The 25,586-nt window shown below is 42.6% G+C and overlaps 1 protein-coding gene across 2 annotated transcripts in view; it reads right to left on the bottom strand.

The window, feature by feature from the left end:
* Prr14l (proline rich 14 like) overlaps window positions 1–25,586 on the bottom strand; it is a 64,906-nt gene that overhangs the window by 11,035 nt on the left and 28,285 nt on the right. Inside the window, exons 4-8 of one of the 2 annotated variants that reach the window (XM_040746867.1) lie at window positions 20,962–25,501; window positions 17,387–17,458; window positions 16,280–16,451; window positions 15,548–15,654; window positions 13,220–15,344 (exon numbers count right to left, since the gene is read on the bottom strand). In XM_040746867.1, the coding sequence (XP_040602801.1) occupies window positions 15,317–15,344; window positions 15,548–15,654; window positions 16,280–16,451; window positions 17,387–17,458; window positions 20,962–25,501 (4,919 nt within the window). In that variant the 3' untranslated portion in view covers window positions 13,220–15,316. Of the gene's footprint in view, window positions 1–13,219; window positions 15,345–15,547; window positions 15,655–16,279; window positions 16,452–17,386; window positions 17,459–20,961; window positions 25,502–25,586 lie in introns of those variants that run through there. The other variant, XM_040746866.1, reaches the window with a different exon arrangement.

A 25,586-nucleotide genomic window follows, 5' to 3' on the forward strand; every position in this document is an offset into this window, starting at 1 on the left:
ACCTGAAAACGTATCCCAGGTAATAGCTAGTCTTCTCTCAATAGTCACCAGATGTTTTTCTATTTATAGACAGCTCTAAAAATCACTTCCATTTTATTCATTTACTTATTTACAAACTCTAGCCTAGGCTAGCCTTTAACCCCTTATGTACCTGAGGAAGACCTGGAACATTTGGTCCTCCTGTCTTCACCTCCCTGGTGCTAGGATTGAAGGTGTGCACAAAATGCAGCACTGAGGACAAAACCAAGAGCCTAGGCAATCAGAGGCAGGTGGATCTCTGTGAGTTTGAGCCCAGCCTAGTCTACAAAGAGAGTTCTAGGACAGTTAGAGCTGTTACATAGAGAAACCATGTCTCCAAAATAAACCACAGATAGATAGATAGATAGATAGATAGATAGATAGATAGATAGATAGATAGATAGACAGACAGACAGACAGTACCATTCCCTGTGGCGTTACTATGCACTTGTTTTCTGTAGTTGTACTGAGGCCCTGTGTCAAGGACAGAACAGTAAATAGCTGTGTGGTTCCACACTTCTCAAGTCTCAACACAAATGAGTTAAGTCAAATGAAGGTCAAGGGTGCTCCCCACCCCCAAGATAGGCTCTGTGTAGTTTTGGAGCCTGTCCTGGAACTCTCTGTAGACCAGGTTGGCCTGAAACTCAAGAGCTCCTCTGGACTCTGCCTCCGGAGAGCTGGGATTAAAGGCGTGCACCACCACCGCCCTGCTCAATACTTTTTCAGGTATTCTCAGGAGCTGGCAAAGTCTTAGGGCATTTTTTGTGGAACTACAACTTCCCAATTTTTTTGAAGCCCAGCGGTCAGAATTCTGGCCACTGGTGTTTATTGAGGCAACATCCCCATCTTACTGCAGAAGGCTAGCTCCTGTGGGTTCTAGGCTACAAAGTTGACATCCTGGGAAACAGCAGATACAAGTGAACTATCAGAGATGGTGCAGATCTGAGCTGGAGTCTACCTCCAACACTCAGGTATCATCCCTACAAGCTGAGGTTAGGGCCCAGTTAGATGACACCAAATGTGATAAATAGTGCTGGAGCAGAATCCCTACAACACGAAGATACATTTCTAGCTGGAGCCAGAAGCACTGCATGTCAACCTTGTTTGTTGTCTAAGAGATACTGGCACTAAACGCGCTGTATAGTTATTAATGTGGGATGGCAGGTGCTGGCCAACGAGTCACGGGCTGAGGTCCATATAGGGGATTCAGGCTCAAGGAGCCCCAGTTGTCCTTTTCCTTTACTGTGTTATCAAACGAGCTTAAACCTCCTCACGTGGATGCCTTACTATTCTGTGGACAGGGCTGAGGACACTGACACATTTTGTACACTCCCTCATCACTAATTTCCAGATCCAAATGCTCTTAGCAGTGGGTGGCCAAGAGCTGTCAGTATGGCCCAAGCCACTTGACCTCATTCACATGACCATCAGCTGTTTAGAACACTTGTTGTTCTTGCAGAGGACTCAGGTTTGGTTCTCAGAACCTACATAATGTATAACCATATATAGATCCAGTTCTAGGGCACCCAACCTCATGACCTCTTTGGATACCAAGCAAGCATATATACACAGATATATGCAGGTAAAATATCTTAAAAAAAAAAAAAAGGTTACACAATGTCATCCTGCTCTGCCAAATGCAAGCAGTAGAACGAGCCAACAGACCTTGTCATCCTTGGTGACTAGGTGCAGATTCCATGGCTGCCATTGTGGGCCCCAGCTGCCCAGGCACAGATGTACTGGGCTGCAGCTCAGGTGCTCCAGGGAACTTAGCAGATGCAGGGTAAGGAGGTGGCTATGCATTTTTCTGTCAGGGCTGAAGGTGAAGGCACTAAACAACCAACCTAGGGCCCTTGTAAACTAGAACCTCAGCTTAGGGTTGGCAGCCCTTCCTGGTACCATGGATATAGATTGCCAATTCATAAAAATAGCTGAATTCCTGAAAGTTCTTACCCTTTCATTCATTGCTGAGGTTTGGAGAAGGTAACATCCTTTATTGTTGTCCTGGTTATTGGGGATGGAGAAACATATGTGTTTATTTTTGGTTTACATCTACTTTATGGTTCCTTTATTCTTTTTTTGAAAGGAAGTCTCACTATACAGTCCTAGAACTCACTATGTAGACCAAGCTGGTCTTTAACTCAGAGATCCGACCAACACTGCTGAGATTAAAGGCATGTGTTACCATGCTCAACTATGTGCATTTATTTTATGTTTAACTTATTTCTGGAACTCAGTTTTTATTTCTTTCATGTTTTCTGTGCAACCTCTTCTGCTGGCTAAGAAATAACTAGCTTTCCCCAAGTAAGCTTTGTGGCACAGGGACCTCCGTAAGTCCAGTGGTCCATCCTTCTCCAGTGTTCTGCTCCACAGATATATTCAATGGTCAAAGAATCAACATCGAAATGCTTAACTTTAGCATTGTTCTCTGAGTTTTTAAGTATATGCAGTAAAAATGTGGGATTCCTTTTGTACCCCATGTTCAGTACCAACTATCTGGTCTGAGTAATCTACCAGTCCTATCACTCTTATTTGAGGATGGCACACATTACTTCCTTTCTTATTGGAGCTGGGCTCACACTATTTTGCCCAAGCTGGCCTTCAACTCCTGAACTGAGACAACCCACCTATCTTAGCTTCCAGAGAAGGACGAACTATAACCATGTGTCACAATACTTGACTGATACTTGCTTTCTCTAAAGAGGTAACTTGAAAATGTGTAAATTTTTATATTTTGTGTATGCATTTCTGTTTACATGTATGTGTACAACATGCATGTAGGAGCCTGAGGAGGTCAGAAGAGGCATCAAACACCTAAAATTAGAGTTACAGATGGTCCTCTGCAAGAGCGCTGCTGAGTCATGTCACCAGCCTCAATAAACACAGAGAGACACAGAGTATATCAACCACATTGTGTTTTCAATCTTGCTATATAAATTTACCTGCCTAATAAATCACTAGCCCGAGACTATTAAAGCATTTCCCATTTCTTTCTATTTTTGTTTTTTTTCAGAGACAGGGTTTCTCTGTGTAGTCCTGGCCCTTGCTCTGTAGACCAGGCTGGCCTTCAACTCACAGAGATCCACCTGCCTCTGCTTCCCGAGTGATGGGATTAAATGCATGTGCCACTACAGCGCGGCCTTATTTATTTTCATTTAATGTATAAGAGTGTTTTGCCCGAATGTATATATGTGTGCTATGTGTGTGAGCAAGTGCTTACAAAGGCCAGAAAAAGCACTAGAGCTCCTGGAACTGGAGTCATAGATGGTTGTGAGCTGCACTGTGGGTGCTGGATACCAAACCTGGGTCCTTTGCAAGAGCAGCCAATCTTTTCACCAGCCTCAGGTTTGCATCTACCTCCTAAGTGCCAGGGCTACAGATGTGTACCACCAGGGTTGGCTCTAGAACTTCTTTATTTTTATGCAGTATACTTTATAGCTGTGGTGATATATTGTTTATGATTTATTAAAGCTTGCCTGAGGATTCAGAAAACCAAGTCAGCCACAAGCCATAGAAGCCAGGCACACACCTTTAATCCCAGCAACCAGAAACCAGGAGGTGGTTGTACATACCTTTAATCCTAGGACTCAGGATTAAGAAATAGATGGATCTCTCTGAGATTAAGGGATACACGAGACTGAATGAGTCTAAAAGACTAACAGATCACATGCCTTTAATCCCAGCGCTAGAGGGGTATAAAAGATAGAAGCAGGGTCTTCAGTATTCAGTAGGAGGCATTCATTCTCTAGTCACACTGAAGATGAGGCATTGATTCTCCAGCCATGCTAAAGATAGGGAGGCTAAGTATCAAGGAAGATAGGAAGACAGTCTCAGGATTCTCCAGCCACACCAAGGATTGACAGCAGGATCAGCCCATTCTGCCTGAAGTAGTGGTGAGAGCTAGTGACCCGCTATTTTGTTTTTCTGACCTTCAGCTTGAAGTTTGAACCCCAATATCAGTCTCTGGGTCTTTTATTTATCGTGTTACATTCAGCCTTTTGTTTTACAGTTAGCCCATTCCAACCTGAAATTTCCCATGGTTTCTTCAGATGTTCTTAGGCTACTTTGTTTACACTAAAATCTGATTAGTAGAGAATATGTTTGGGCTAAAGACATACAGATGCAACTTTATTATTCTTTTTTCTTTTTAAAGATTTATTTATTTATTTATATGTATACAATGTTCTGCCTGCACGCCAGAAGAGGGCACCAGATCTCATTTCAGATGGTTGTGAGCCACCATATGGTTTCTGGGAATTGAACTCAGGACCTCTGGAAGAGCAGCCAGTGCTCTTAACCTCTGAGCCATCTCTCCAGCCCGCAACTTTATTATTCTTAAAATGCCTACCATTACAATAGTAATTAAAGAGCCCAGCTTTCTACCACTACTCTGAAAAGACATCTTAAATCTCCCTATATATTGGTATTCATTTTCAGATTTTCTATTGTTTTAGCAATTTATGATCTACGTTCTGGCTAATTTCTGAGACTTAATATTTTAAATCTCTGAGGCTACTATTCTCATTTCATTCCTTTTAAATTTTCCTCTTAGGTAGATGTGGTGGCGATTATCTTTGATACCAGCACACAGGAGGCAGAGGCAGGTGGCTCTCTGTGAGTTCGAGGCCAAGCTGGTCTACCCGGTGAGTTCCAGGACAGTAGGGCTACATAGAGACTCTTTCTCAAAGCACAAAAAAAAAAAAAAAACAAAAACAAAAATAAACCCACCTTTTTTTCTTGGTTATTACTATTTTATCTTTTATACAAGCATTGTATCAGAACATACATTTCATTTATTCAAATCTTTTTGGTAATTTTGTTTTTATTATATGTACATGAGTATTTTGCCTGCATGACTGCATGTGCACCACATGGTGCCTAGTGCCTAGGAAGACAAGCACATGTCAGGCCCCTTGGAAGAGGAGTTAAAATTTGTGAGCTACCATGTGGGTTTTAGGACCTGAACTTGGGTCCTGTGGAAGAACAGCCTGTGCTCTTAACTGCTGGGTCATCTCTCCAGTCCTCTTCAACTCGTGTGTGTGTGTGTGTGTGTGTGTGTGTGTGTGTGTGTGTGTGTGTGTGTGTGTGTATGCGTGCTTTTAAAAAGATTAGATTTTAAAGTGTGTGTGTGTATGTGCCTGTTTATGAGTGTAGGTGTCCACAGAAGCCACAAGAGGTTCCCTGGAGCTGGAGCTACACCTCACATAGGCGCTGAGAACTAAACTTGAGATCTTGGCAAAATCAGTAATATAATTAACCTCTGAGGCATTGCAAACCCGGCCCCATTAAAAAAACATATCTCTTGGGAAAGAAAATGTGTCAATGCTTTGCTGTTGACTGAAATGTGCTCCTTGTCAAAATATTTTGCCTTATTTTAAAACGTGAGTGTAAGGATCTGCTTTGTGGTACTGGACTCCTGGTTGCTTAAGCATTTCTTCTGTACACCAATACAAAGCTCAGTTTAGTTAGAGGGTGCTTCTCATCTGTGTTCTGCCATGAGCCCGTTAGTGACACATATATACAGGGGTGTTTGGAAATCATCTGAAAGGCCTATACCTATGCTATGTGGCCAGAGCAAAGAGTCCTTTGGTGGCATAATAGTCCTGGCCTGCAGAGAAGGTCCTCCAGGTCTCAGAGGCACCCCGTCCAGGGATTTCTGTGTTCCTTCTGTAATAAACATCACAGACTCCAGATCTTGTAGCACAGCTACAGCCTAACTCCCTCTGTGGGTTGCCTGTCAGCACTTATTTTATGTGCTCCAAAATGTGGTTCTTTCCTATTTGACTGTCATGGCCTCTATGACCCAGCCACCTAATGGGCTGCAGCTACAGCTTCTTCAACAGTCTCAACATCAACTGTGGGGATTGGCGATCCTCCCCAGTATGTCCTTCCTCTGTTCCTCTTCCTCTGTCCGAGCACACCCTTCACACTCCACATTATAGTTACTATCCTACTATAGTTTGAAAGTCCATATTAAATTAAAATACTGGGTGGTTTCTATGGCTTGACTATACCCAAACCAATACATGATACTTAGGCAAAAACCCAAGAGCTAAATCAAGCTGCAGCCAGACATCTACAGTGTGAGCTTTATACCCTTGTCCAGTGACTTTTCACATGTACAGAAGACGACAGCTTTGGGCTGGGGAGGTGGCTCGGAGGTTAAGAGCACTGACTGCTCTTCCAGAGGTCATGAGTTCAATTCCCAGCAACCACATGGTGGCTCACAACCATCTGTAATGAAATCTGGTGTCCTCTTCTGATGTGTAGATATACATAGAGGCAGGGTGTTGTATTCGTAATAAATGAATAAATTAAAAGAAATAAAAAAGAAGACAGCTTTGAGTTTGAGGCAATCAATGTCTCAAAGTCTTTGAAAACAGCCCTTCTTGCCAAATCCTATTTCAATATATTAATTAAATCACTGTTTTTGCTAAGCCCTCTTTGTAATTAATGATGTCATTTAAAACATGTCACTGATTTGTCTTTCTTCCTTTTATCCAGAGGTTCAAGAAAAGAGAATGATGATGTTACAAAACAATCTTGAGGAAAAAAAGAACAAAACTGGAGAGGCTGGTGAGGCGGCTCATGGGTTTATCTAAGAGCACCTACCGCTTAATCATGAGGAGCAGAGTACAGGTCCTAGCAGCCATGTAATGACTTGAGCACTGGCCCTGAAGGCAGGTGGGGCTGGTGCTGACTTCACCAGTGCCAGGTCCCAAATGAAAAGAGCAGAGAATGACAGGACATAGCATGGCCTCATCTGGTCTCCATGTACATATTCTCACCTCTCAGGTGTCCATACACTTGCAACGTGCGCACTCACACATACACACACACACACACACACACACACACACACACACACACACACACACACAGAGAGAGAGAGAGAGAGAGAGAGAGAGAGAGAGAGAGAGAGAGAGAGAGAGAGAGAGAGAGAGAAAATGAACATAAAAACAACAAAAACAAAGGTAGAGGTTTTGCTCTGTGGTATAACACTTGCCTAGCATATGTAAGTTCCTGGCCTCCATCCCCAGCATGGCAAAAGAAACAACAAAAAAACAAAACAAAGCTGAAGGCATTATAATACCTAACTTTTAAATGGTATTTATTTAATTTCTGTTCCTTCCTTCCTTCCTTCTTTTTGGTTTTTCAAGACAAAGTGTCATTTTGTAGTTCTGGCTGGTCTACAAGTCTAGAATTCACTATGCAGGTCTTGTTGGCCTCAAGCTCACAGATATCTACCTGCCTCTGCCAACATTAAATATATGCGGCCCAACATGCCCAGTTACAGCACTCAACTTTATAACACAGTGTGCAGGTCCGGGCATGGGTAATTGACTCAATCACCTCTGCAGTAGGCTTGCCCCAAGACTGAGGCCAGGCTGTTAGGAGTTTCAGGCTAGCTAGTAGTACATGGCAAGACACTGCCTCAAAAACAACCAACCAACCCTAGGAAATACCACGCATCTGCAGTAACCAAAACAGCATGGTATTGGTATAAAAAACAATAAAACAGAGTGGAGAATACAGAAATAAATCCACATATCTATCATCATCAAATGATTTTCAACACAGTTGACAAGGGCACACAGTGTAGAAAGGAAAGTATCTGTAAGTAATACTGGGAAAACTGACTCCATGCATAAAAAAATAAAACTAGTCTTTCATCACATGTAAAATCAACTCAAAATGGATTGAGACTCTAAATAGGGATATAGGTCAATATTAGAACACTTTTCCTGGCATGTGCAAGGCTCTGGGTTTGTTTCCTGGAACCACAACCAGAAAAGGCAAAACAAAACAACACCAGAAAACAAACAAACCTCCCCACCAAAAAAACAACAACAAAAAAACAAAAACAAAAACAAAGATAACTGGAACTAGGAAACTATCAGAAAAAAACCTTAGGGAAATGTTGTCTCATGACACTGAACCAGTAAAGTCTTTTTTTTTTCCTTTTTGGTTTTTCGAGACAGGATTTCTCTGTGTGTATGGCTATGGAGGCTGTCCTGGAAATAGCTCTGTAAACCAGGCTGGCCTCGAACTCACAGAGATCCTCCTGCCTCTGCCTCCCGAGTCCTGGGATTAAAGGCATGTGCCACCAACACCCCGGCTCCAAGTCTTATTTCCAGAAGATACATAGACCCCAACCAATAGCAAAAAGAAAAACAAAACAAAGCAAAAAACCCAACTGAAAAATAAACCCAAAGCTCTTGTTTGTAGTTTCAATTTCCTAGAAAGCTGAATAGAGAGTCTAAGAAATAACCAGCCCATGTGGAAAACCATTAACACCAATCCAGAAAATGGAAGCCCAGCAACTTTAACCCACCTCACTGGAGTCTGAGGAGAGGAGAGTGCTGTGGTGCAGACGAAGAGGAGACCTTGGAGGACGGACAGCTGGGCATGTGGATTGCTACCTCTTTTATTTGGTAAGATCTTAAGACATTTTTACTGGTGTGTATGTGTATGCATCTCTGTGAGTGTATGTTATAAGGTGCCCCATCCTCTGGGGAGGGCGCTGGAGGTCACTTGACATGGGTGCTGGAACAAAATTAGGGTCCCTTAGGAGAGTATCAAGGCTCTTAATTGTTCACTCCAGCCTCCTCAAAAATAGCTTGGAGATTTCTCAAAAAATTAAAAATGGGGGCTGAAGAGACAGCTCAACAGTTAAAAGCACTGGTGCTCTTGAAGAAACCCTGGTTTCCAGTCCCAGCACCACTGGCAACTCAATGATTGTCTGTAACTCCAGATTCAGGGGATCTGAACCCTCTTCTGGCCTCTCCAGGCACCAGGCAAAAATAGCTGTGAGCTGCCATGTGGATGCTGGGAACTGGACCCTATTGAGGTCCTCTATAAGTGCTCTTAACTACTGAGCCATCTCTCCAGTACCCTTATGGTCTCTCACAACAATCCTTAATTCCAATTCTAGGGATTGATTCCCTATTCTGACCTACATGGAATCCAGGAATGCTTGTGGTACAGACACGTAGATAAAGTATTCATGTGTGTGTGTGTGTGTGTGTGTAGAAACATTAGCCAGGTAGTGGTGGTGCACACCTTTAATGTCATAGATGAATCTCTAAGTTTGAGACCAGCCTGGCGTACATAGTGAGATTATCCCCCCAAAAAGAAATAAATTAATGCAAGATACTATAGGGCTTGATATACACATGTGCCCATGACCTAATTACCTCCAAATAGAAGTCTATCTAGTTTCTAGTTTAGGAAGGACACTTTGGCAACATGGGCTACAGTTTTTAATGTATATAGCTACTTTGAGGGCAAGGGGCTTCATAAGAGGTCCCATCTCAGGGATGGAGAAATGGCTCAGTGGTTAAAATCACTGGCTGCTCTTCCAGCAACCACATGGTGACTCACAACCACCTCTAAGTGAGATCTGATGCCCTCTTCTGGCATAAGTTGTACATGCTGACAGAGCACTCATACATAAAATAAAAAATAAATCTTAAAAAAAGAGATCCCGCATGAAAACCCAAAAGAATCTTTTTTCCCTCTCAAACATTTTATTTGATTTATTCATTACTGTTTGTGTGAGTGTTTTGCCCAAGTATGTGTATATGCACTATGTGCCTGCTTGGTTCTCACAGAGGTCAGACAAGGGAGGGCATCAGAGCCTCTGGAACTGGAGGGTGAACCACCACGGGAAACAAACCTGGCCCATCTGCAAGAGCAGCAAGAGCTCTTAGCCTACACCATCTCTCCAGGCCCAGCCACAAGAATCTTAAGATAAAAATTTACTAACAACTGTATTTTTCAGCAGAAAAGTGGTGGTGCTTGATTTTAATCCCAGCACTCGGGAGGCAGAGGCAGGTAGATCTCTGTGAGTTCAAGGCCAGCCTGGTCTACAGAGCAAATTACAGGATAGGCTCCAAAGCTACAGAGAAACCTTGTCTCGAAAAACCAGCCAAACAAAATAAAACAAAACACCAAACAAACAAAAAACCCTGTACCTTTCAGCTAGGCTACAGAATGAGTTTTTAAGGCACTAGTGAGAGATGCCAGCCTTAAAGGAAAAAAAAAAAATTAGAAACAGGTGTTAAGAAACCTTATGCGCAGTTGAGCAGAGAGTTCAAGAAACTCCCAAAACAATATAGGTATTGCCACTGCCCTGTCTGCTTCTGAGAGGTTGAACTTAGGAGCCTATTACTGAAGATACTATGCACTTTAGACATAGAACTCAGAGGACTCAAGCTGGATCTGACCTAAAAGGACCCCGAAGACTAGCTTTCATAGTACTACAAGATGCTATGCAAGCTTCCAAGGGAAGAATGTAACCAACAGTCCTAGCCAACTGCTTATGATCTACAACTTCCAGCCTGGCAAGGTAGCCCTAAGGGTGCAATAGTGGCACTCACATCTTGGTGGCAACCAACAGCGGTCTAATTGAACTTAAACCTGCTCAAGAAGAGAGAAATCCTGCTTGGTACTTGAGTCCTTCCTAACTTCCAGGCCAGTAGGGCCTGTGTCTTAGAAGACAGACTTCTGCCACTTTACTAGTGTAGTGTGATTCTTTCTCTGCCTTTTTTTTTTTTGTTTGTTTGTTTTTACGAGACAGGGTTTCTCTGTATTGTTTTCGAGGCTGTCGGTCCAGCCCAGCCTTGAACTCACAGAGATCCGCCTGCCTCTGCCTCCCGAGTGCTGGGATTAAAGGCGTGCGCCACCACTGTCCGGCTTCCAGTGTGATTCTTAACAGGATCTAAATGCTTACCCTTACACCCACAGTTACGTATAGCTCTTACTCCTCCCTCATCAAAGAAACTTGTGTTTGCAACAGACAGACCATTACAGAAAATCACATCTGGTTAAAATGAATAAAAATGATATTGGAGTGCCAGAACCCATCTACAACTCAACTCCTGTACTTGAGGCTTAGGGAAAATTGTGAAAGAGGGGGTAGAAAGATTTTGAGAGTGAGAGAATTTGTGAGTTTGCTGTTAACATAGGTATACAGAGGCTCAGTAAAGAAAACAGCATGATTTTTACAAATTTAGAGAATGAGAGATTCAAATGCAAGAAGCACTTAGAACCCCAAATAAACACAACCAGAGAAGACCCTCTCGGCAATAAATTGTAGTCAAGGTGCCAAAAATATAAAGCCAAGAGGCTGGCGAGATTGCTCAGTGGTTCAGAGTACTGGATGCTTGTGGAGAAGACCCAGGTTTGAGTCCCAGCATCAATATGGTGTCTCACAACCATCTGTAACTCTAGTCTCAGAAGTCTTACATCCTCTTCTGGCTCCATGAACGACAGGCATACACACAGTCCAGAAACACACAGGAAGACAAAACATCCATACAAATAAAACAAAATTAAGCTTTTTTAAAAGGGCAGAAATATGCGTGGCTGTGGTGGCACATGCCTTTAATCCCAGAATTTGGGAGGTAGAGGCAGGGGTCTGTTGGTGTTCAAGGCCAGCCTGAGCTACAGAGTGAGCTTGAGGACAGCCAGGGTTACACAAAGAAACCCTGTCTTGAAAAGCTTAAAAAACAAAACAGAGGAAATACAATTTATCAAACAAACGAAAGCAACAACAACAACAAAAAGCAAGTTGGTATAATTATTTTAATATCTGATAAAGTAGACTTCTAACTGAAATGAATCAGAAGACATAAAGAATATTATAAATTAATAAAAGGAGCAATTCCTCAGGAAGATATAAGGAGTCCCAGTCCACCTGTTCATTCAACTACCCACGTCTCCCAAGCTCCAGAAAGCAATGAGAGCCACTCCACAGAGGAGTCTTCCGGACATGAGATGAGGAAGACATTTGATCTGTTGGCTGGTCCAAAGTCCCAGAAGCTAAGAACTCAAAGTCATTCTTGCCCCCAACAATGACACTCCTGCCTAACATACAAGAGCTACTGGGATTCTACCTGGCTCACAGCAGCCAAATATCTATTCATTCTAGACTGCCAAGGATAGATTTGTAGAAAAGGGAGCATCACCACATGGAGACCAATAACTGTCTTGAATGTCCAGGACATGTCTAACAGACTTGGGTACCCTGATGAATGCCTACACTTCTCCTGAGTGGTGTTAGTGGTTGTCCAGTGTCCTTGTTCAACTTGGCTGGGGACACAGAGCCAGCCCGCTGGAACCGCAAAATTCAAACTATAAAAGGACTCAGAATCAGAGGATTCACCTGGATTCCACCATCTTCAAAGGAAGGACATGGGAGGAAAGGCTTTCTCAAAGACACAGATAAGAAGTGTGAGGATGGTAGACAGAGGGCAAGGGAGTGGCACTATTACCCTAAAAGTGTGAGCAGCCAAGCAGCGAGAGAACACTAACAACACATCTCCTGGGACATCCACATGAGAAAACACTATGCCAACACAAAATGAGCTACCATGAATGCAGGTTACAGAGCCTGGTCTCATTGCCCACTACAGAAAAAAAATCACCCACAGAGACATGGGGAGATAGGTGGATAGGGCAGAAAGTGAGGAAGTAAGACAGACATAATATAGGCTAGAGAGATGGCTCATCAGTTAGGAGCATCTGCTGCTCTTATAGAGGACTAAACTTCAGTTCCTAGTACCCATGCCTATAACTATAGCTCTAGTGGGATCAGAACCCTCTGGTCTTTGTAGGTATTTGCACTCATATGTGCACACACATACACACACCCATTTAAAAATAATAAATCTTGCCAGGCGTTGGTGGCGCACGCTTTTAATCCCAGCACTCGGGAGGCAGAGGCTGGCGGATCTCTGTGAGTTTGAGGCCAGCCTGGTCTACAGAGTGAGTTCCAGGACAGCCTCCAAAACAATACAGAGAAACCCTGTCTCAAAAGACCTAAATAAATAAATAAATCTTTTAAAATCTTTATGCACTGCTGATCAAAGTGCCAACTTCTGTAGCCAACATGGAAATCAGTGTGGAGGTTTTCCAAAACACTGAAATAGAAATGCCATATGTCAAGGCTAGAGAGATGGCTCAGCAGTTAAGAGCACTGGCTGCTCTTCCAGAGAACCCAGGTTTAATTTCCAGTTTCCATATGAAAGCTCAAAATTGTAACTCCAGTCCTAGGAGATCTGGCACCCTCACACAGATATACACGTAGGCAAAACACCAATGCTCATAAAAAATAAATCTTAACAAAAAAAGAAAAGAAATACAACCATCCTATATATTCACTAACATAATAAAGAAAACATGCTGTATACACACATATGAAATAGAATTTTATTCATTTGTAAAAAAAATGAAGTTATATATTTATAGGGAATATGCTGCAGAAAATTCCTTTACACGGTGTGAAGATATGTCACTAAGACTGGTTTGATAAAGAGCTGAGGGCCATTAGCTAGGCGGAAAGAGGTTAAGTGGGACTTCTGAGGACAGAGAGGACTCGCAGAGGAAGAGAGATGGAGTCACCAGTCAGATGCAGAGGAAGCAGGATGGGCAGTACAGAGTAAAGGCAACCAAACCATGTAAAAGAACATAGATTAAAAATATGGGTTAATTTAAATTACAAGAACTAGTTAGGAACAAGCCTAAACTACAGGCCGAGGCTTTATAATTAACATTAACTCTCCATGCTATTTTTGTGAGTTGGCAACCCAAAGAAAAAGCCGGCTACAGAAAAAAATGTACTTAGCTGGGATTCATTATGCAAAAAATCCAAATGTCCAAGGCTAACACCAGACTTTCCCTCGTAAGCATTAAAACTAGAAAGGAGATCGTGAGGGAGGGTGGGATTGTGAGGAAAGTGGGAAATGTGGGTAATAAAATATAAAAACAGAAGGAGGGCTTCCTGGGGCAGTAAGGGAACCAGTTGGGTACAAGAGGGAGTAAAAGAAGGGGAAGAAATGAGAATAAAGTATAAGAAAACAAATATATAAAGATGCCATGATGAGACACATTACTTTGTATACAAAACCAAAATTAACAGCAACATAAAGACAGGATTTTATATCATTATAAAAAGAAAAATATAGCCTGGTGTTGGTGGTGCATGCCTTTAATTCCAGCACTCAGGAGGCAGAGGCAGGTAGATCTCTGTGAGTTCAAGGCCAGCCTGGTCTACAGAGCGAGTTCGAGGACAGGCTCCAAAGCAATACAGAAAAACCCTGTCTTGAAAAACCAAAGAAAAAAGCCAGAAAGAAAAATACAAAACCCACAAACCCAAACAACAAAACAAAGTGAAACAGAGAGCCTTTGTTTCCAACTACTCATCTCTGTCAACAAGGCTTTTAGATTAGACGCACAGTGAAAGAAGGTAAGCCACACTGGAATCTACTTTTCATTCTCACGATCAGCACCACTTGATGTGGGGCACCTGGGACACACAAAGCATTTCTCAAGGTGGCACAGAGGGTAGTCAATAAAGGGTAAAATAGCTAAGTTCAGCTCAAAGGTAGCTCACAGGCTTCCATTCACAACACCTTCTGATACATCAGCAGTACAAAAAGAGCAGTAGGGAGAAAGAATTTTAAGATACTACATATATTTGTAATCTCAGCAGCTGGAGGCTAAGACAGGAAGACTGTGGGTTAAAGGCTATAAAGGGAGACCAGTTGAGCAGGCCCTTGACCCAAAGATAAGTTACTTAAGGGAACCAATGAAACATATATTGGACTCAGCACACGAGAACATAGGTTTGAAGAACTTTGAGGATGGCCTTGAGCTCTTTTTCCTCCTTTTTCATATCCCAATTATTGGGATCACAGGAGGGCATACATCTGTAATCCCTGCAGACAAGAGGCAGAGGCAGACGGATCTCTGTGAGTCTGAACCAGCCTGGTCTATAGAGTGGGTTCCAGGACAGTCAAGGCTACACAGAGAAAGCCTGTTTCAAAAGACAAAACAAAACAAAAAAGTATATTGGGGAAGTGGAGATATGATTCTAGTTAAAAATACTAGCTGCTCTTACACAGGACCTGGGGTGGTTCCTAGCAGCCATATGGGAACTATTTCTAGCTCATAAACTATATATACTTTCAGTCCCAGGAGATCAATACCATCTTCTGGCCTTAAGAGTGTTCCAGGCAAACATGTGGTTCATATACATACATGTAGGGAAACACACAAATAAAATCAATAAACTTAAAATTTTTCTTGTTAAGTAGATTGGTTTTTCTGGATTATGTGTGGGTTTTTGTTGTTCTGTTTTGAGACAGGGTGTTATCACCCTTCTTTTCTTTTGAGTGGGGACCTCACACTGTAGTAAAGGCTGGCTGGCCTTGTACTCACTAAGTACCCAAAGGTCTTAACTTGAGCAGCACTTCCTGCCTTGGCCTCTCAAGGGTTAGATTCTTACTTGAGTTTAAGTTATGATTATGTACACGTAATACCTAGCAGAGGAAGAACAATAAAAATGATTAATGTAGTAAAACATCTTGCACATAAACATTTAACTGTACAATCAATGAATTCTTTGGCATAAATTCCTACAAGTAAAAACATAGCTAGGATTACATGACCACTTTAAGGACAATTATGCTTTCTCTAGCAATTTTCCAAGAAAGTGAACCCACTTTGCATTAGAGAAGCTCACCTTTTGGGCCGAGGCAGGCCCATTGGGGTAAGGTTGGGATCTGGTTTAGGAATGGTTTTCCGAATTCGGATCTGTGAGACTTTCTTTGGTCTCTTCTCTGGCTCAGCCTGTTTTTAAGGGTTAAAAATAAAGATAATTCATTTTAAATAAAGCCCTTATACTCAAAACATTGCTCCCTCAGTTTATAGATAAGCCTGGAGGGTAGCTAATGACAAATTTCCCCTTCCTACTGTAGCTGTGTTTTCAGTTATTGCTCCTTCATATATTAAAACAGAGATGAACAGTTCCAACTGAGATAATCAATTCAAAGTCATAAGGACATGATCATTTACTCATCTTTCAAAGCAAAGTGACTCTTAGGGATAAGTCCCTCTATCAATATTCTTTAGTTGTGCTGCTGAGAAAAATGGATCTGGATAACAATAGGGCCTAAGATACCTAAGTCCTGCCTGGTGGACCAGGTGGACAACTTGAATCCAGGAGTTTAAGTCAGGAAGGAGAAAACGGTAAGACTCCACCTCTGAAAACAGACTGAAATGAAGAGAACAATCCCATAAAAACACACCATATCCTTTCCTGGTCAAGGCCGAAGCCAAGCAGGAAAACTCCTGCCTTAGTTCTCCCAGCTACTGAGCCAAGGCTAGAGTCAAGTCTGCACCTACCATGTGATGAGAGTCAGCAATGGAAACCCCAATGCCACCTCCACCTGACGTCTTGGTACTTTACACTTACCTCTTTCTGTTGTGCAGAGTTGCTCTGTGGTCGAGGGCATGCCGCTGACACATCATCCAGCTCATCAAACCCAGGGACCTGGAACTCAGAGGTTGAAAGCAGGAGCTTGCTGACAGCAGGTTCTGTTACCAAGCAAGACTTTGGAACCAAGGCAGGGAACACAGGCTCTAGCCTAGCACCATGGAGACAGAATGAAGAAGGTTAGCTTCATACTTCCAGCAAGCGTACATTTTTATTTAGTTTTTCTGTACACGTGTGTGTCCTTATGTGTGTGGAGGTCAGAAGACAACCTTAAGACAATGGCCTTTCTCAGCTGTCCCATCCATTTGTGTTTGAGATAGAGTCTCTCATTGGCCTAAAGATTACCAAGTAGCCTAGGGTGGCTGGCCAGTGAGCCTCAGGACCTGCCTGTCTCTGCCTGCCTGCATACTAGAATTACAAGTGTGTGCCACACAGAAGGTTTTTGATGTGGATTCTGGGGGATGAAAACTCAGGTCCTCATGCTCGCAAAGTTGTCAATTTATGGACTGAGCTGTCTATAACCCCAGCCTATATTATTTCTGAGCATATAGATTAAAGTCAATGACGTTTCTTCTTTCCAGGAATGACATCTACAGTCAACCTGTTTTCTAGTTACTTCTAGACACAACCTGGGTCTACACATGTGAAAAGTTACAAGAATGTGGCCAATTATTTCCAGTGGTTCGAGCAGTTTTATAAAGAAATGTGTAAATGAGTGGAGACTGGTGAGAAGAAATTTAGCGAATGGACAAATGAACACTGTTCAAATGAGACCAACAGCAGTCAGGGTCTAGGGCTGATGCAGATGAGGTGGCAGGACCCAAAACAGCTTGAGATTCTAATAAGCTGGCTAATGGCTTTTTGTTAAGCAAATGGTGCTAATTATACAATCCCACTCCTCATTATTTGATATAAAGCACAACCGAATCTCAGAGATGTTTATCTGAGACCTATAAATAGTAAGATTAATGAGACAAAAAGTTAAGAGTTGCGTCATGCCCAACCCATGCTATCTAAGAACAACAGATAAATTATTCTCCCCTGCCCTAGGTCACACACCCTTCCAGCCCGTGTGCCAAGGCTTACCTCATGTGACTGCTGTTGGTGTTATGGGTAGCTTCCAAGCCTGGAAGAGGCACATTTGGTATGGCGGTGTGGCTGAAAAAAAGCACAAGCACAAAGCAGCAGGTTATGAGAGGGACAACAGGAAGGCTCTGGGGTACTGCGACATGACAGAGGCCAAGAAGCAACCTCCCAACTGTGAAACTACGTTCATGTGCTCATCCCTGGGTGGGAGTAGGCTAACAGCAAGAGCGCCTCTTAATTTAACTGGGGAAGTGCCAACAAAGTAGAGGACAGCAGAAGAAATGACAGGAACAAGAATAATTTGGGGATTTACACCTTTAATTAAGTTGGTAAGCACACATGTTAAGATCCCTTTAAACATTTAATCATAAGGAACAGTAAACTGGCTCCAAATACAGAAGAGCTTGCCGCCAAGCCTAATCGCTTGAGTTCAAGCTCTGGAGCTCACTGGGTGGGAGAATGGACTCCCCAAAACTCTGCTGACCTCCACACGCACATCACAACATATGTGCACACAACACACGTGCACACATACAACAAGCCAATGTCTGTAAAAATTAGACATAAAAGTTATCTTGCACATATAAAAGAACCAAATACAAGAACAAAGTATCTACCCAAGCAACCCCAGCACTAGAGAGTACACTGATGATAGTGAGCCCAAGGTCATGTTAAGATAGTGAGTCTGAAGCTGGTCTGAGCAACATGAGACCCTGTTTGAACAAAACAGAAAAATGGGACAGGCAGGGTGGCTTAGCAGTAAAACCACTTATTGCCTGACAATGAAAGGTGACAGCCTGAGCTTGACTCCTGGAAAACACACAAAGATGGGAAGAGACCAACTCCAAAACTGTTCTCTGACTCTCTCTGCGCATTGTTTTCAGAGTTACTCATTTATTTTGCTGGCAGTAAGTGAGGTGTTTTATTGTTTTGCTTTTTCAGGAAAGGAAAGGGGTCCACCTATCACCTTCTCTCTCTCTCTCTCTTTTTTTTTTCCTTTTTCTTTTTGAGACAAGGTGTCTCTGTGTAGCCCTGACTGTCCTAGAACTCACTCTGTAGACCAGGTTGGCCTTAAACTCAGAGATCTGACTGCCTCTGCCTCCCAAGGGCTGGGATTAAAGGCATGTGTCACCATACCCAGCTCATCAGTAATTTTTTTTTGTTTTGTTTTGTTTTTGTTTTACGAGACAGGGTTTCTCTGTATTGTTTTGGAGGCTGTCGGTCCAGCCCGGCCTCGAACTCACAGAGATCCACTTGCCTCTGCTTCCCGAGTGCTGGGATTAAAGGCGTGCGCCACCACTGCCCAGCTCATCAGTAAATTTTAATAAAGCAATAAAAAATTAAGTGAGCTTAGGCATATGATTTTAAGTCACTTTTAGAGTCAATGAGTAAACTGCACAGCAACATTATCGATTTACCTTTCATTTGAAATAAAACAAAATCCTGAGTTCCAGGCTACATATGTATAAGACCTTACCTCCAAAAATGGAAAACAAGAAAATTTATATAAAATAGAAAGCTTCATATAGAATGTAGGAAGTAAAAATATTCTAGAAGTAGAAAACCCAGATGATAAAGGGTTCTGAAAGAGAAAAGGTACCAAGGCTAACACCCTGAATACCAGCACAGTGTATAAGAAATTAACAGTGAAAAGGTCATGAATTCAGGGCTACTATAGTGAGTGGACATGAAGGGGATACAACACAGTTTAAAGCTGTGTTCCACAGACTTATAACACAGAACAATCACATACATACTAGAGGCAGTATACATACTAGATGCAGACCGAAGTATGTATGTAGTATGCTATCATTTGAAATAATCCGATTATTTTTATTTGTTTATTTAAGTTTTTGAGGACAAGGTCCCTCTGTGTAACCCAGGCTGACATGGAGCTCACAGAGATCCACCTGTCTCTGCCTCCCAGGTGCTGGGATTGAATGTGTGAGCCACCACTGCCCAGCATCATTTAAAGTATATTTTCTTACTTTCTACTTTTTTGTGAGTTCACTATGTGTATATCATGGTATGTGTGAAGTCAAAGGACAACTTGTCATTTGTCTCCTTCCACTATGTGGGTTCCAGAAATCCATCTCAGGTTGTCAGGCTTGGCGGCTTACTCACCGAACCATCTTGTCAGCAGGCACCCCATTAATTTATTTATGAATTCAATAATTTTACATAGCTGGTGTGGTGGCACACACCTTTAGTCTCAGCACTTGCCTTTAGTCCCAGCACTTGGGAGGCAGAGGCAGGCAGATCTACGAGTCTGAGGTCTGCCTGGTCTAAACAGAGTTCCAGGACAGCCAGTACTACAGAGAAACCTGCCTTGAAAAACTTAAATAAATAAATAAATAAATGATTTAGTGCATGGTTGTTTGCCAGTACGTATGTATGTGCCCACAGAAGCCAGAAAAGGGCACTATATCCTTGGGAACTGGAGTTACAGGAGGAGGGTTGAGAGAAACCGAACGGGTGTCCTCGTAACTGCGAGCCTTTTTGAGACAGCTCACTCCTTAGTAGTAGCTTGCCTTGAGATATCAGGTTTTGGGTGGGCTTGATTTGACTTGAAGCGTTACTGCTAAAATTCAACAGTAGCTGGGTGCACGCCTTCAATCCCAGCACTTGGGAGGCAGAGGCAAGTGAATTTCTTTGAGTTTGAGGCCAGCCTGGTCTAGAAAAACGAAAAGTAAGTAAATAAATAAATAGAATTCAGCTGTAGCAGTAGTAAAAAGAAATTAAAAATGAGATGTCTAACACAATTCTTTGATGATTGTTTTCATGTGTGTGGGAGGTCGATTCCAGCATCGTAACTCAGGCTAAGCATGCACTCTACGCCAGCTATACGATCACCTCCTAGAAACTAACAGAACAGGAAAATTTATATCTTAAGTTCCTCCCTCCTTTTCTCTCTGAGCTGGACTGAACTTAGGGTCTTATACTAACCAAGCAAACATTCTACCACTAAGCTACACCAGTCCAGTCCTCTTCTATTTTCATTTAGAAGGTACAATAATCGTGATCAAATTATTCTCCCCTACTCCCAATAGTGAAACTATAATAACTTCTGTCCATTTCATTTCAAATTTTACAAAGTCCCCAAACCAAGGGAAGCTAATGGAACCTCTGAAGCATATACTACAAAAGAAATGTAGAGACAGGGGGAGCAAAATGGCTCATACTTGCAATCCTGGCACTCAAGCCGCAGCAAGATGTTCTCGAGTTCCAGGCCACCCCAAGATACAGTGTCACAAATAAACAACAATGAAAGATGGTGGCATACACTGGGAATTGTGGTACATAAATTTAACTTGAGCACTTGGGAGGCAGGGGTAGGCCAAACTGGTCTATATAGTGAGTTCCACAACTGCAGAGGGGGTGGGGAAGACTATGACATGAAGAGTCAAATGGAAAGAACAGTGCAAAGTATAAGAGAAGACGCTATGGGCATATTAGGGGCTTCTGAAGTCAAGAACTACTGCTGCACTCTCTCAACTGAGGCTTTACAAGGTACACGAGTGTAGACACAGGAAGCCTCCAGCACAGTTCTGAAAAAAGAGGGGACAAGCTCTTACCTGCTTAGGGTGCTCAGGCTCTCTTGCTGCTTGCTGTGAATAGAATAAAGAGCTGGCAACTGGAAGGTACAGGATGGCCCATGCTGGCTCCAAATGGACAACACACGGCCCACTGAGTAGGGCAGAGAGCAGAAGACCTTGTCTGCTACAGAGGCTGGAGACCTTAACCCTTTTAAGCCCTGTGTAAACTGGGTCAAGAAGAGCCTCTGCATGGTAGGCATGTGATTGGAGAAGCTCCGTTTTTTTGTCCAGATTCGGTAACATCCTGGTGAACAAAGTGCTAGAAGTGTGTGAAGGCCAAGGACAGAGCAGTCCGCTCTGGTCTGGACTATGGCAGTGCCTCCATAGTCTTGGAGAGGAGCTGGAGTCTGTGGAGGAGCCTGAGTGTGTGTCTGACTACAGAAGCCAGCATCTTCCCTGAATGTGGCCATCCCAGGGCATCCGTGGGACATGAAAAAAGAAAAGGTCCACTTGGGAGGTGGTGATGAGCACTGGGAGGTCTCTAAGGCAAGCCTTGATGGAGCACAGTGCTCAGGAAAAGTCCTGGAGGACTCAACCGTGCAACTGGATACTGATTTCACATGAAAGGAAAATGGGAAGATTTCAGTACCAAACAGCAGTGATGGCATCTTGTTGCTCAAATCTATGAAGTTCATTTTGACAGCTTCAAGAGAATAAAGTGCCAAGGGCTTACTGTTAGACCTCCTATCCCATCCAGCAGCTGCCAAATATGGGTCCAGCTGCATTGCATTATGTGAAAATCCATCTAGAAGCTTTTTATATCTGAATCGCTTGTAGCTTTTAGCCAATGGAACAAGGGAAGAGGAATACCGCCGATATCTGAGTTTCTGGGGCTTTGTGGCCAGAACCAGTTTGGAGGCAAGGATAGACAGCTTGTTTAGTAAGGCTGATTCTTTGGTAGGCTTCCTACAACTCAGGCTCCTCAAGGGGTGGCACAGAGTAGCCTTCAGCTTTGGTATGTGGCTACGCAAGCTCTTGCTAGGTACTGCTTCAGGTTCCAGTGGTGCGGCAGGCACGGCACAAGGGCTAAGAAGTCTGTGTGCTTTTGTGGGGATGGGGTTAGAGGAACTCTTTCCACAATCAGAATTTCTCACTTTACTTATTTTTCTCCGCACAGGGACTGGCTCCAGGCAGGAAATTCTCTTACATGTTCGATGAGGCTGCTTCTTTAAAGGATGCAATCTTTGCTGATGTGACAGTGTCACAAAGGCACCATGTATTTGATCACCCCCAGCAGAGCTGGGGTCATGTTCTTTCCAGGAGGTACCAGGAAGCCGATGACCTGTGCATAATTCAATGTCTCTCTTTAACAGATGACATAAGCTTTCTTCTTTTGGGTCTTCCAACCTCTGAAGCTGTCTAGCCATTTTTTTCTTGGTAGGCTTTCTTAGGGCGACTTCTTCCATTATGATGGACTCATCTTGGTCAGCCACAGGTTGCTTCTTATTCTGCATCTCATCTGGCAACATGTGTTGTTCTAACAGTGCGTGCATACCCTTTTCCTCTTTATTTATTATAATTGCTGTTTCCATTATCAAAGGCAAATACTTATCTGTGGAATTCTCACCAGAATGACAAGGTTTGCAAACATTTTTGTCCACACTGACATTTGTGCCATCTTCTTCACCAGGGTTACTTATATCGGCTGGTATTCCTTCCTCCATGTCAGACTGAACTGTGCAATCCTTGACATTTTCATGAAGCATTTTACCATCTTTGGGTTTAAAGAGATGTTTCAATTTAGGTGCTTTGCCACGAACACCAGCGGGTGAATGTTCTTGAGAAGACAGAGGGGAATGCCTGTCAACAGAGTCTCGGCATCTAGAAGACATCAAGTCTTTTGAGGATAATTCAAAGGTTTCCTTCTCACCAAACTCAGAATTTGCTCCTAGTCCCTCTGTCACAGATCCTCCTTTACCTTGATGCTCACAATGAATATGATTTAAAGACATGCCTCCTCTATCTAGTGCTCTTATATCTGGCTCATTATCGGCAACAGATTCTACTTCACGATCAATGGCAGAGTCTGAACGCTCTTCCATTTCACAGTCTTTTAGAGATCTGCATATTTTTTCTTCACGTGATTTTACTATTTCAGGAGAGTCTACTGTAGAAGCAGCAGCATTTGAGAGTTCTGAGTTCTGGCTAGTTGTACCTATAAATACAACATTCAGTTCTCCTCGAAGAGATGAGGTACTCCTTAAGGTCTCGCCTTTATCTCGCCTTGTAGAATGACCAGCTAGACTAGATGCTCCCATGTTTAGCATACCATCTGTAGGTTCAACTGGGCAGTCTGGACACACATGTAGCACACTGTGTGTCAACTCTTCAGAGCCAGGACTATTTTCAAAGGCTCCTTTGGAACCTTTTTTCTCTATACTACCACAAAACACAAGGTTTTTACTGTCTGAACCAACTATCAAATCCTTTTCCTTACGGCTTCCCTTAGGGCTAGTCTCTTGGTGGTCACCGTTTAGTCCTTCCCAAGCTGGCTTACCATCGCTTCTCCATTTGTCTGGACTATTTTGGTTACCTTGACAGTCAGAAACTTCATCTGCTTTCTGGTCAAGACTTCCAGCTGCTTGGAACATGGTTTTAAAATGAGATGAAACAACAGTCAGAGACTGGTCCACTAGTGTGTCAGTTCTTGGAATGTTTGTCGATTGGTTCAGTTCTTGTGTGTCACAAGCAGAGGTGATGTGTGTATAAACTGCAGTGTCTTTGTGTTTATCCCATTTCTTCTCACCCAGTCCTTCCTCACTGGTTTCCACATGACTGCTAGCATGAGTAGCTGTGGTTAAAGCTCCACTATCCGACACTCCTGCTGTCAGCTCGTTTCTAACCCTGCCTCCTCCAATGCCGCTCTGAGTCTCCCTCCCAGCAGGTTCACTCTCCAAGAAGGTACTATCTTCCACAAAGTCTTCGGGTCTTTGGAAACAGTGACTGCTGGACTCAAATGCATTCCCACAGTTTATTTTACAGTTGCTGACATTCGGGATATCTTTTCTGGGTCCAAGGGCAGCACATATAGAGAACACACTCTTTTCAGGTGCATTTCTTGTTCTGCATGGACAGCTGGAGGTATCCTGAGACTGAACATTTTGACATTCTGTGTCAAAGGAATAGCCAGCTGCTTCTTTCTCACTTGAGAGGAATGTGGAATGTAGCTCTTTGATACCTGAATCAGCCATTTCTTTTTGTCCTTCTGGGCTTCTTATTTTGACATTTAAGGTGTATATGTATGAAGAGGCACCACAGGTTTTGTCACCTTGTGGAGACATGGCTTCCAATTCTGTCTCAGCAGGAATGGTTTGAGTATTGGTGGTAACATCTGTTCCACTCTTTAGAGAATGATGGCTCTGTTGAGCATCTCTGCTTGTTGCTGAAGGCATCTCTCTGTTTAGATCTAGTAGAGAGTCAGTTAATAATGTCACATGCTCTTGAGAATTAAGGGACACTTGTTGATTTAAAACACATTCATGTTCTATTTTGTGCACAATCAGTTCACTGTTACAAGAAAGTTCACTCATCTCACTGGCAATGATTGGTTCACCTAAATGTAAAATGTCATGTGAGGCCTGTACACACTTTTCCGAAGCAGGTTTACAATCAAACTCTGGACATGGTGATAATTTTGCAGTACCCTTCTTGGGTTTTGATATTTCATTATGTTCAAAACTTACTGAATCTGCAGGTATCAAATTCTGAAGGAATTTTCTTCCAGACAGAAAATCACTGCATGATGCTTTATTTGGCAGAGAATCATCCAGATTTCTCTGGATGCTGACTACAGACTTAGAGTCTGTATTGTAAATCTTTTCATTTAATGCACTGGACTTTTCTGTTATTTGTTCTGGCTCTTCAATATGCATCAACAAGGACAAACTGCTTTCCTCAGAGTGTCTCTCAGGATGGTTCCCATCACTGACAGTTTTTCTATGGTCCTCGGAATTTACCAAATTACCTTGAATTTTCAGATCATTTTTTTTAAACATTATTTCTGTTGCTTCAGTAAAAGAATTAGGCACAGAATTATAGTTCTCTATATAGGACCTAGCCTGAATGCTACAGTTACTGTGATTACTGGACTCCACAGCTTGTTTTTCACCAGACCCATCCTGCTCTTGTTGTCTGACACTGGAAAGAAAGAGACCTCCTCTTTCACTCCTGGGCCTGCAATACTGTTCTTTACTTTCTTCTCTACAAGCGAAGTTCTTGCTTTGCTCAACCTTGTGTATTTTTTCAGCAGATTCCTTTATTAAACCATTGTCTTCAAAACGACTTCTTTCTAAGGATTTGGGGCCAGATAAATATGATGTGAGATATAAAATTTTAGAATTTTCTGCTAAGGGTTTTATAGAGTCTTTGCTTCCTGCAGTGGTGGAACGATCGTGTGCAGAACTGAGTTTTTCCTTATAGTGGTTGAGAATCTGCTGGTGACCATCTTCTGCTTCACAGACAAGGTTTAAGTCACACAACTCTTCCTTCACTTTGTTCATCTTGGAAATGGCACAGTTCCCTGGTAATGACAACCAAAAAGGACAATTAGTAAAAGGGCAATTAGTAATTCTCCACATGGTTTTCTTAAAGAGCACCTTTTTAAA

Source organism: Mesocricetus auratus, unplaced genomic scaffold, assembly GCF_017639785.1.
Source record: "Mesocricetus auratus isolate SY011 unplaced genomic scaffold, BCM_Maur_2.0 Super-Scaffold_100006, whole genome shotgun sequence".
In the NCBI taxonomy this organism is placed as follows: Eukaryota; Metazoa; Chordata; class Mammalia; order Rodentia; family Cricetidae; genus Mesocricetus; species Mesocricetus auratus.